Source organism: Polyodon spathula, chromosome 23, assembly GCF_017654505.1.
Source record: "Polyodon spathula isolate WHYD16114869_AA chromosome 23, ASM1765450v1, whole genome shotgun sequence".
Classification (NCBI taxonomy): domain Eukaryota; kingdom Metazoa; phylum Chordata; class Actinopteri; order Acipenseriformes; family Polyodontidae; genus Polyodon; species Polyodon spathula.
In genome coordinates this window covers 26035522-26047680 of record NC_054556.1, presented here as the reverse complement: position 1 = coordinate 26047680, position 12159 = coordinate 26035522, and the positions used below count along the sequence as shown (strand labels likewise).

The 12159-nt window shown below is 45.1% G+C and overlaps 1 protein-coding gene across 1 annotated transcript in view; it reads right to left on the bottom strand.

Annotated features, from left to right (window-relative positions):
- Positions 1–12159, bottom strand: part of eya2 (EYA transcriptional coactivator and phosphatase 2) — a 34768-nt gene that overhangs the window by 6905 nt on the left and 15704 nt on the right. Inside the window, exons 3-11 of the mRNA XM_041225210.1 lie at positions 9955–10008; positions 9401–9449; positions 8992–9116; positions 8232–8348; positions 6494–6570; positions 6016–6196; positions 5314–5453; positions 5131–5214; positions 54–143 (exon numbers count right to left, since the gene is read on the bottom strand). Of these exons, the coding sequence (XP_041081144.1) occupies positions 54–143; positions 5131–5214; positions 5314–5453; positions 6016–6196; positions 6494–6570; positions 8232–8348; positions 8992–9116; positions 9401–9449; positions 9955–10008 (917 nt within the window). The remainder of the gene's footprint in view (positions 1–53; positions 144–5130; positions 5215–5313; positions 5454–6015; positions 6197–6493; positions 6571–8231; positions 8349–8991; positions 9117–9400; positions 9450–9954; positions 10009–12159) is intronic.

Below are 12159 nucleotides of genomic sequence, written 5' to 3'. Positions count from 1 at the left end.
GGGAGTCTGGGTAAATGGAGAGCTAGTCAAGGCAGGCTGATAGTGGCTCTTACCTCCAGGTCATTAAAGAAGAGCCGGGTGTCCGCGAGATTGAAGATCATCTCCTCCATCCACAGCCCTAGAGACACAGCCTTGGCAGAGTCCTGGAGGGAGAGAGGAAAGTGTCAGCATACTCCATACTGCTCAATGCAGATACACTGTGTGTCACTACCCCTTTATAACAGGTCTCAGCATACTCCATACTGCTCAATGCAGATACACTGTGTGTCACTACCCCTTTATAACAGGTCTCAGCATACTCCATACTGCTCAATGCAGATACACTGTGTGTCACTACCCCTTTATAACAGGTCTCAGCATACTCCATACTGCTCAATGCAGATACACTGTGTGTCACTACCCCTTTATAACAGGTCTCAGCATACTCCATACTGCTCAATGCAGATACACTGTGTGTCACTACCCCTTTATAACAGGTCTCAGCATACTCCATACTGCTCAATGCAGATACACTGTGTGTCATATATAAACAGCAATTATGGGTAACAGTAATAACAAGGTAATTAAATTGCATTTTTTATCTGTTTCGCAGTAATACCCCGAAGCTATAGAGTAGGGGTAGCAAAATGAAATAATCCTAAAATTAGTAATATCTTATAATTATTCTAATTACTGGTAATCTTTACCCATTTCCCGATAATCCGTCATCTCACAGGCCCCTGATTCAATTCACTTTATGGCAAGCGAAATCTTTGGGAGGCGGGCAGGGATTATATGCACGCTAATGCAATAACTGGAGCCATATCATTTTGTATTGAATTAGGACATATTTAATGATGTGTTAATCAGATCGGAATACATATTGCCCTGCGTTCGCACGCTCCATTGCTTGCTGTTTAATTTCCCCCCAAACAACGGAAAAGGGTCATTGTGCTTGGCCCCATGGTAACACTGGGGCTGTCTGGAGACATGTTTCATTTCAGACGTGGTGAATGACCCAGGAAGAAAGCAGAGGAGAGGCCCTCAGGTACAGGTACAGTATAACAGAAGAAGCCATTTCTTATAAGAACTGCATACAGTTCCTCTGTCTGGCCTGCAGGTTGTAGCACGGCTAGCACTGTTTTGTGGACAAATGGCTTTATCCATAATGATGAAAAAAGACTGCAATAGACTTTGTTAAACTGGCAAGAAATGACCTGAGTTTAGGCAAAGAAGTTCGATTGCTGTTCAGAGTTGTTTCTTACTAGTTTCAGAATATTTTTGCTGTTTTTCTCTCTGTCACAACAAGGGAGGCAGACAGAGCCCATTGGCTCCCAGCAGTGCCCTCCCTTTCACCTCACCTGTGTGCTCTGTGGGCTGTCAGATTATGTTTGTGTCAATCATTCTGACAAGGGTTTTTATTATTTCTTTGTGGGCTGGGAAATGAATCACATCGCCTCCGGCAACCACAAAAAAAAAACAACACACACAGGCCCATACAAAAGACAAACGCGCCAGAACCTAAAAGCTACAGGCTTGCGATTGAAGAAAACAATTCCCTTTGAACTACTGAGAGATGTGCACCATGCCAGGTAGCAAGGATCAGCAGGGGCTGGCTGGCAGGTTTGAGGAGTCAGCCAGGGGTGAACATCAGATTAGCACTCAGGAGCTGACAACCTAGTTCCCCTCCCAGCACTTTGAAAGAAGAATAGTAAAGTCAGAGAGGGGGTGCAACTGAATGGTTTTAATTAGGGATAATTACTAGGAATCTCCTGCCAAAGAGAGAGAGTGAGAGAGACACCCAGCTTCTTGTGTCAGAACAAAAAAAGATTTGGGTAATTATAGTCAACACCATGAGAGATGTGAGGTGCACTGAGGTGGAACACAAAATACTTCAGGCCCCTATTCACAAAGGTTCAACTCCTGGTTTTAATGGATGAAAAAACTTTGATGTTCATGGGACTCTCCAAGAATGTTGTTGGGTTGTTAAAGTATAGAAAAAAAGTTTCATGAATACCACACTTAAAAAAAAAAAAAACTCTGGCATAACACTTTGTGTGTGGAGCACATTGCCAAGGTTTTCAAAAGTGTATTTGTAACTGAACTACCTTTAACTGACTGTCTGTGTTAATAACTCAGCATGAGCGAAGATGTGTTACAGTAAAAACTGAAGTTCATTTATTCCATGAGTTCAATTCATTTTTCGTTTTTCACAACAGCCACACTTTGCTGCTGTGGTTTGAGAGGTGCACCAGGAGAAAGGTGATTTATTAGGAGAAGATGTTCTTACAGGGTGAGTTCACCAGCCTTGTACCTTTTGAACTCATCAGGAGCTGGAAGAGATATTAAATTGACAAATCTCCCGGAATTCTGCAGCACATTCTTGTACAAATGACCAGTGGCCTTGGGTGTGTCTCGGCATGGGTTTGTCAGGTGTGACATGTGCTCCTAATCCAACACTTGCTTCAGGTGGAACTGTACTGTACACAGCCTCCTGTGCTGGTGTTTAAATACCAGTGGAATAGCCACCACCTGTGCCAACAGCTTCTCTATGGACATTGGCTGCTTTTTTTAACCTCAATCCAACATGCTTAATTTTACAACTGAGACAGAATTGACGTATTTATTGCATAGTCACTGCCAGCACCGATCCAGTAGCCATTGTCACAGTCACCCTTGATCACCACTACTGGAATTTTAATTTCTGTTCAGCGGCAAGAGTTCGAATTTGAATTCTCCCTGAGCTCATCTTGAATACTCAGCCCAGCTTGATGGGAATTTGGCAGATTTCCAATCCCAACTCCTCCCGGAGCAGGAGAAGAGTGAACGCGAGCCTCAGCCCTGGTGACTCTGCAGGAAACAATTCCCTCACAGTCTTGCGCACTGCAAACCCCAAACTCATTCACAAACAGTTGGCTCCAGTTACACCCTATTCCTTTGTACATTGTTTTGTTTCGTAAATTATCTTTCAATTATACAGCTTTAAGTGGGAGTCACTGAATCAGTTACAGACAGCCTTTGCTACAAAAGTTCATTCCGAGTACCTTCTGGACATCTGTGCCACTAACCCAGTAAATACGCATTTTCTATAGAAATCTACAGTTTCTTTAATAATCAAGGGGGGGTGAATTCTGGAAGAGTGCATGTCATCGAGCACTGAATGGGCAGCAACAGCAGATCCATGGGGGAGAGGGTGGTATGGCAGCCCCTCTTTCATCATAGCCAGGAAGGCATTACCACAGACGGAGAAGAACAGCAATGCGTCCTCTGCACCCCTGTACTGCACAGATTCAGTCATACCACCCCTTTCCTTGTTGTCAACTCATGCTACTTGACATGTTTCATTGCTCTACAGTACAGACCTGTCTCCCTGGTATAGGTGGGAACTGGCAAGATACTTTTGAATCACTGTGTGTGCCAATCTGCCCCGTAACTACATTTAGATAAGATTTCAGAAAACAAAATCAGTAGATAATAGATATAGATAGATACCGTCTATTTTTTTCTCTCTCATATGGGAAGGAACACACCTCTGGCCAGAGAGCTTGCAAACTACAGGGAAAAGCTTCTGCTTGACAAGGCGATCACAGAACCAAAGCGCTGCCTGTCTCTTTAAGAACAGAAACCTGAACTTAAACAAACAGAGCCCTCTGTGTGGATGTGCCAGGATTTGTCACAAAGCGAATCGAATTAATTTCTGCCTAATTGAGCTCCAATTATCTGTACATAACTCATCTCAGAGCTATCTGTTCTTTTTTTCCAAAATCGTTCCTGCGTGTCTGTGGTTTGGGGTAGAGCATGTCCAATCGGAGTTCACCGGTTCAGCAAGAAAACCTTGTGGGAGGAATGAGGTATTTGGCACGTCAATACATGTCATCCCCCCACCACTCTCTCCTCCTTTATCAAAGAAAACAATACACATACACACACACACACACACACACTCCATAGGAATCTACTGCCATCAATTTGTATTATGCAGCCCCACCATCAAGGCATAATGGGAAGTCAAAACATTTCCCCGGTCAAGAAAAGCAACAGCACTATTGTTCTCTCGTCAGCAGCCATCGAACTCTGATTAACACAGGAGCTGTCAATCAAATCGGAGATCTGTGTGAGTGACAGGGGAATGACAGGCAGTCCTGCCCTGGTGCAGCCTTCAGAAACAAGATGGATTCTTTCAATCAGGCTTCATTCACTGAGATAAGCAGAATCCGGGGGGAGAGCTGGGGACTCAAGGGGGCAGTATGGGACTGAGACGCAGTGTGGAACAGAGTTGAGGGACTGGGAGGCAGTGTGGTCTAGTGGTTTGAGTTTTGGACTAAGAGGCAGGACTGGTCTAACATTCACTGGGAAGGTGCACTGGTTATAATGCTTTTTTGTTAAAATACCTCTCACTGGCAACACAACTGCAGTGCTTTGTTTTTACAACAGATGATAAAGTGCTGGTTATTGTAGTAGGTAATATGTATTTCAGATGATATTGAAATGCATCTCTGATTCTTTTACCAGATTTGTTCAAATGGCAGCATAGAAAAAACAAGTTACATTAATGCACTGAATATTCTTCATCTAACTTTTAAAATCCAGAATTGTCTCCAGAGAATCTGGGGGAGTTCTAACAAACTACACAATACAAATGGTCTCCCCAGACTCCTGTAAACATATGTTTCACCAGCCCTTGCATATCATTTAAGCAGTCTCTGCTATTCTCCTCACACCACTCTGTGAATTTCACATAGACACTCTCCATACTTCAGCCAGAACTTATAACATAATCTATTGCATGTGTTAATATTTGAAGAGATTGAAGCAGGATAGTTCAATTGAGAGGTGGCCCCCTAACACCATACTTGGGGATCGGTTGAGTGCTATCCCCGAGGGGGGAGAGACAGAGAGAGAGTTCCATCTACAGAGCTACCAGCACCCTTTCGAACACTGAAGCATCTTCCTTAGAGGCCACACAACCAAAGTACTAACAGGTTCCAGAGCAGGGAAATTATTCTAAAAGCAGCCAGAATCACCTCAGAATGTTAAGAAAGGGATCCTATTGGTTGAAAGTAGTACTTCCTGCAAAAGTTCTATCAGAATGGATCTACTGTGTTGCAAAGCTTCAGTCTAATGAATTTGAACCAGCAGCCGGACCCTTACCTTGCTGAAGCGTGTGGCGAAGGTCCCTGTGAGCAGAGAGTGGAAGATAATGAGCGTCTCGTCCAGGTCCCACAGGAACACGCGCTGGGGAGGGAGAACAGAGCCGTCACACCCCCCAATCAGAGACACAGCAGCACAGCCGATAGAGCTGCAGAGCCTCTCTGTGCTACATGCTGCTCTCACCTCGATCTCAGAGTCCAGTGGCGGTGCAGGGTCGCTGGCCCTCTTCCTGCCTCGCAGCTTCCCGTCTGAACCCCTCCTCTGCTGTGTTGAGTCCTGCTCCTTCTCTGGCGTGAGGGGGCTGGCGGGTGGGTGGTACTCCCCTAAACAAGAAAAATCACTGCTCAGCCTGCCCCAAGTTAGAACAATGAGCAACAGGACAGCAGCAAACAGCTGACACTCAAATCCCACACCCCTTATGTACTATGGTAAAAGCAACATGGCAAAATGTAACACAAGCACAGTAAAACCAGAGCACAAGCACATAAAACTCCTGGCAAACTGCAAAACTCTAGTCTAGCAAATACATCTGCAATACGTTATATAACATGTTTTCCTCTGTGCTTCATGAACTTCCACAACACTTCCAAAGGCTGTGGCAACAAATAATACCCTCAGCTGAAAGAGAAGCCCCCAGGGAGGTCGGTAAAGACAGACTGCAGCCTGTAGCCGAGGAACACAACAGCCTGCTGTGTAATCTGTGAGAGCGTCTCTGTATCTCCCTCACAGCGAAAACAATAACACGCTGTGATCCGACTGGGAGCCAAAGAGATCGGGGGTAGCTGAAGCAGCAGAGCTAGCCTCCTTCACCTCCAGGGGTAACTGCCAGCAACTGCCCTGCTGGGGCAGAAGAAGAGGAAGAAGAAGAAGAAGTTCTCTCCTCACCTGCTAGTGACTCAGGACTCTGGTTGGTGATGACAGAGGGGTGTTCCTGCTGTAGGTAGGAGGTTGCCGTGGAGATAGAGGAGGGGCTGACGTTGCTGGCTGTGAGGTAGGGTGTGTTGTAGTGCGAGCTGTAGTAGGGGGAATACTGGCCCTGTGTGAAGCTCGGGTAGGCCGAGAAATCCTGACAAAAAATAAAACCCCCATGAGGAATAAACACGCGCACAGACACAATTCAAAGGAGATTTGCTAGTTACAAGCAGCTTTTTTTGTTATTTTTGCTGAAATGATAAATTCATATTTAATGGTGTGAGGAGATTTAAAGTAAACAGCATAAGGATTACGACTGTAAAAACAGCTTCCACTTCACTGAGTAAACAATAGTGACACAACTTAGCCAATGGTACGGTATGTTTCTCTTTTTGGCTGTGTAAGATATTGTTCCTGGTTGTGTGAAACAGAAAAAGTGGGCGGGCCTTACCTGTTGCGAGGGACTAAAAGCTGATGAGCTGCTGATCCCATTGGCTCCCTGGAAAATTCCAGGTGGAATACTGTTGCCTGTGGAAAGAAAAGCATAACAGTGCTCAAATTAAGGCACGTGGAGAAGTAATAATGTGTTACAGCACATTACATGCCAATATGAGGCCCCCCAGTGAGACGACAGGCAAGGTGTTTGGGTAAAGAGGACTCGGCAACACCTACTGCCTGAAGGTACAGGGCTGTGAAGAGCAGTAGGTGATTAATGGTGAAAACAGCACAGGTGGGAATTCTTGTTGCTATTAACAGGGCAAATTCATCATTTGTTGTGAAACATGTCAGAGGAATACCTTCCTGCAGGCCTCTTCAACGTGTTCATTAAAAAAAAAAGAAAAAAGAAAAATTTCCCCAGCTTCTAACCCCTCCAGCCCGTAACCTTTTACTCCTGACGCTCACTCCTGAAAAAAAAGCGAACTCTACAGAGACTGAACCTTCTCTCCTTCCCGTGTACACGATGATACGCCTCTTAACCTCCATCCTTGAGAGGACAGCTGATTTCACGGCGCTCTGGGACGCGATAAAGTCAATTTGGTGCGGTGTGCTGCGGGCGCCGCTGGGATGTGGAATGTGGAGAGAGAGAGAGAGAGAGAGAGAGAGAGAGAGAGAGAGAGAGAGAGAGAGAGAGAGAGAGAGAGAGAGAGAGGGAGGAGGAGCGGGGTGGAGGGGTGTGAGGTGCTGGGCTCTGCTCCTCCTCTTATTTTACAGAGTTGAAGAAGAGCCCTGACCCACAGCAAGTAGAGAGGGCTGACAGACTCCAGGGATCAGACCAGAACTAATGGGGAGCAGGTGTGCCCCTGGAGGTGAGGGAGTCCACACTGGCCTTAGATGTTATTGAACTTTTCTTCTATTCTATCACATGAAACCTCTCAGCTCCATTATAAAGACAACAGAAGAGCCGTAGAGGTGAACAGGGATGCCTTGGGTTGATAAAACGTCTAGACAAACGTTTTGGCTCACGTGCAAGTTTAACAGTTCAGTTTTGTGTTGGGGTTTGGACTACTACCTCCCTGTCTTCAGCTGACCATCGGGCAACACTGTTGGGACTCTATTTTTAGATGTTTTTTTGGAATAACGGTGGAACGCGGCAGCCTTCCGCATAGTCTGGAAACTCAACGAAACCCAACACCAACTCTGGAGGCCTGGGAAAACATCCCACATCTGCACCCCGTCACGACCATTCGGAGCACTGTGCGTTTCATATGAGAGAGAGAGCGCAGAGAGTGAGTGCAGCTGCTGCTCCCTGCATGGAGTAAAAAACAGCAGCGCTGCGCTATGATCTCGTTCCAGTATCGTTCCTAATCAGAGAGGGGGGCGTCAATTCATTCCCCTTCACCCTAACGAAGGAACAATGCAGCGATCAGTGTCACAGGGGCTTTGCTGCCGTAATTCAACCAAAAGAAAAATCACTGAGTACAGTAGAGTTCTGCACATTTTAAATTCTTGCAGTGATAGCAGTAAGAGTTTCCCGGTTCTCACTCTGAAACACTGCTGCTCTGAAAGATCTGATACCATTATGCTCGCTCTGTGACCACCCTTCAAGCCAATCGCGTGCCAGACTTTCGTACCTGCACTGATGGCTTCAATGTTTCTGGGTGTTGAGGACACAATAAGAATGTATTTCTAAGTGTGTGTGTGGGGGGGGGGGGGGGGGGGCACTGTGGTGGCTGGAGGAGGGCACTGACCGTGGGTGGGGTAGCTGTAGAGCGCCTGTCCCGACGGTGAACTGCTGAAGTTAGAGGCGTAGCTGAGGAGGCTGTTCTGTCCAGGAGAGTGACTCAGGCTGTCCTCTGTCTTTATACCTGGAGAGAGAAGGATCTGGGAGTCAGGACTGTTAACGCACACAGCTGAGGCTTAAAAGGAAACAACATTCTTAGATTTGTAAAAGTTATTTTTACACCTTGATTGAAGCATTGGTTTACAAACTGGTAGATGGCACTGTTTATGCATTTCCCCTTAAGAAAAGTATCTTCCTCGGATCACTCTTCAACTCATTTTGACTCACTGTAGAGAGCAACTTTTATACACCAGCTGATTCGAATGCACACACACACACACAAAAAAATCCAAAACAAATGTTACTGCTCGCTGACTTGACTTTAATGGGAGTTTAATCACAAGCAGAAGATTGTTTTCTTTTGTCATGAGCAGGTGGTACAGTGGTGACATCACAGACATCCCTTAACGCTTTCCAATCCCAGCAAAGCTCTAATTCATTTACCAGCTCGATGGAGAGTTTGGAGGGGAGTGTTTGCTCCATGTCTCTGCACACAGGGTTGGAAGATGTTATGTGGGGAGCTACAAGAAGACACATTTCTATGTGTTTGAAGGCTGACATATTTAGGTCAGTATGAAAGGCTCAACAGTTTGATAGTAGATCTTCATGTTACCTACAGTGAAGGCAGGAGGATGCAGCAGTGAAATATTCCAAGTGGCTGTACTCACTGTAAGGAGGCACTGTGTAGCTCTGCCCGTGGTGAGGGTAGGGTGTGTATGAGGGGGCTTGCTGGATCCCTGTGCTGTACTGGCTCTGTCCATAGGCAGCCATGGCCGGGAGCAACCCACTGGGTCTGTGGATAAAACAGAGGCATCAGGTCTCCATTCCCATTGCAAACTTCACCATGGTCAATATGCAATGTGATGCTGCAGCATTACCACATATACAATGATTTTTACTATATATATATAACGTAAAGAATGATATATTAGGTATATTTATCTTTACTATTCTAGGCTGTGCTTCAATGTCCTTTCACTAGCGGTACATGTTTTTACCACATTCAGCTGTAAAAGTGGGTGAAAACCAGGCTACCAAAACTTCAGTGTTTGGGAACTAGATCTTTTTCAGCCTTACCTGCAGGCAGGGGTGGAGGAAGAGACTGGAGTCAAATCCCAGGAGTGACCTGTGGATATGAGGACAAGCTGCTGTCAGACACATCAACACATTCAGTAACACTTCCTGCTCATTATTGTTTTAACCTGCTGCACACAAACGCTCAGCAACGAAACAAAGGGGCAGATTCAGAGCACTGCGCTACAATATAAAGCATGCACCCCTTAACTTAAAAGCACCCTTATAAACACTTGTTTACCCTCGTAAACGCATAGCAAGGTGTAATAAATCACAGTGAGTGCATGGGAAATCATAGGTAAGCATTGCAAAGCATATTAAAATAAACAGGGCAAACCAGGGTAAACTATAGTAAATGCAAAGGGAAAGCATAGGAAAAGTGCAAAAACAATACGGTAAACTTCATATTTTATATTGTTATATATCTTTTATACAGATTTTACAAAGGTCAAAATCAAAAAGTGTTAAAGTGATTACAAGAAGATATTTCATTTAACAACACATCTATATTGCTCTTTATAGCTTGTCTATTCCACTTATTTACTAATAAACATTACCTGAGTCTGCTGTGAAGATTGATGCTGGGGCTGTAAGGAATGCCTTCAATTCATCTGCAAATGGTAAATTTGTTTTTTTTTTATTTTGTTTTCCAACAGGGGGTCAGCACTGGGAACACACATGGGGGCTGTCACTGTGATGGGTCAGTGATGTGCTCTATAGAGAAAGGGCTGGGTCAGTGATGTGCTCTATAGAGAAAGGGCTGGGTTTGTGATGTGCTCTATAGAGAAAGGGCTGGGTCTGATGTGCTCTATAGAGAAAGGGCTGGGTTTGTGATGTGCTCTATAGAGAAAGGGCTGGGTCAGTGATGTGCTCTATAGAGAAAGGGCTGGGTCAGTGATGTGCTCTATAGAGAAAGGGCTGGGTTTGTGATGTGCTCTATAGAGAAAGGGCTGGGTTTGTGATGTGCTCTATAGAGAAAGGGCTGGGTCAGTGATGTGCTCTATAGAGAAAGGGCTGGGTTTGTGATGTGCTCTATAGAGAAAGGGCTGGGTCAGTGATGTGCTCTATAGAGAAAGGGCTGGGTCAGTGATGTGCTCTATAGAGAAAGGGCTGGGTCAGTGATGTGCTCTATAGAGAAAGGGCTGGGTTTGTGATGTGCTCTATAGAGAAAGGGCTGGGTCAGTGATGTGCTCTATAGAGAAAGGGCTGGGTCAGTGATGTGCTCTATAGAGAAAGGGCTGGGTTTGTGATGTGACCTACAGAGAAAAGGCTGGGTGATATGCCTTAGTCTATTAACGTGCTGTGGACTGTGCTGAGCAGTGGAACTCAAATCCCCAAACAGTTAACAGTGAGGAATGCACCGTTGTGATCTGGAGACTGAGGTTTATCTAAGAATGTGTCACTCCTGCCAAATCCAAGGTATTGCAGAGTCTGAGAAACAATAGCTGGGTTTGTTGTTTGTGGAAACGTGTCAGGTGACATGCTGTGCCAGTATTGTGTGCTTGTGTCCCTTTCCTCACACTGTGTGTGTCTCTGTTTTTACATGTTAAGAGTGTCTCACAAGCCAGACGGGATCGTCGTGAGGATGGGGCGAGCTGACGACTTTGATAGCTGTGAATTAAGTTCTCATGCATGACAGTTAAGGGACAAACAGTGCTAACTACATTCAGACCCAGTGCAGAAGGGGATAAGGCAAGCTGCTCTACAGAGTTCCACCAATGCACCTTCATTCTCCCGTCTCCCCAGCCCTGGCTCTGTACAGCACGGATACTAACAGTTAGTATTTGAATGAGGCTGTTGACTAGAGTAGGACTTCATCGTCTCAATCAGTAAGAACCAGTATCTTTCACGCATATGTCATTAAACTGAAGTTAAAGATATTCAAACTAAATCAGCCATTACAAATCGTATGGTCTTCAAACATTCCGGCAATCTTGTAATTGATGGCTTCACTCAAGTGGAAGACTATGCAATTTTCCTACGGGCTGAATAATAATAATTAGGTACACCTGGGAAGGCTGCAAGCCGTCAAATAAATTACACTAAGAGACGTTTATTATTTTTTCAGTTAGGGTTAACCCTTTGTGCTACTTAATCTCTCTCTCCAGTTCCCTTGTGCAAAGCATTTCCCTTCAGTCTGAGCTCCATGTGACAGGCTTACAGAGCGAGCTTCAGCTGATTTGAGTGGAACTGAAGGCTGAGGTCAGAGGTGCCCTTCCTGTTGGTGCTGCCCTGTTTTCGCTGGCACCCCAATTTGGATAGGCCTCACTCAGGTCAAGGACCCATGACTTGGCAGAGCTCAGATAAAGCTAAACATTCAAGCCCTGCCCATCTACAGGCTCAGCCCCTGATGTTTCACTCCAGTGCTGTTTGCAGTCAGCTCTGTTGGAACCCCTCCACTCTGAAGCCGCTATCCCTGACTCTGCTGCCCAGTGGAGAGGTGCCCTTGGTTATCTAGACCAGCCTTCCTATTAATTACAGTGATTACAACATACTGTGCCTTCTCTGTCTGCAAATGTACATTTGGGTGCATTCATATTGCTGTGGAACAGAATGCAAATCTATATCTGCTACTGCAATAAGATGTATAGACAGAACAATTAAATTTCATTTTATAGTGTGCTTTTATTACTGGTTTATTAGGGACCCTAATCATAATCTTAAAACTACAATATTCACTTTTACTACAAAAAATAAATAATAATAATCTTGCAAGCACCACGTGTAAAGTTTGTCCCATTTTTTCTCTAAATAACTGGATT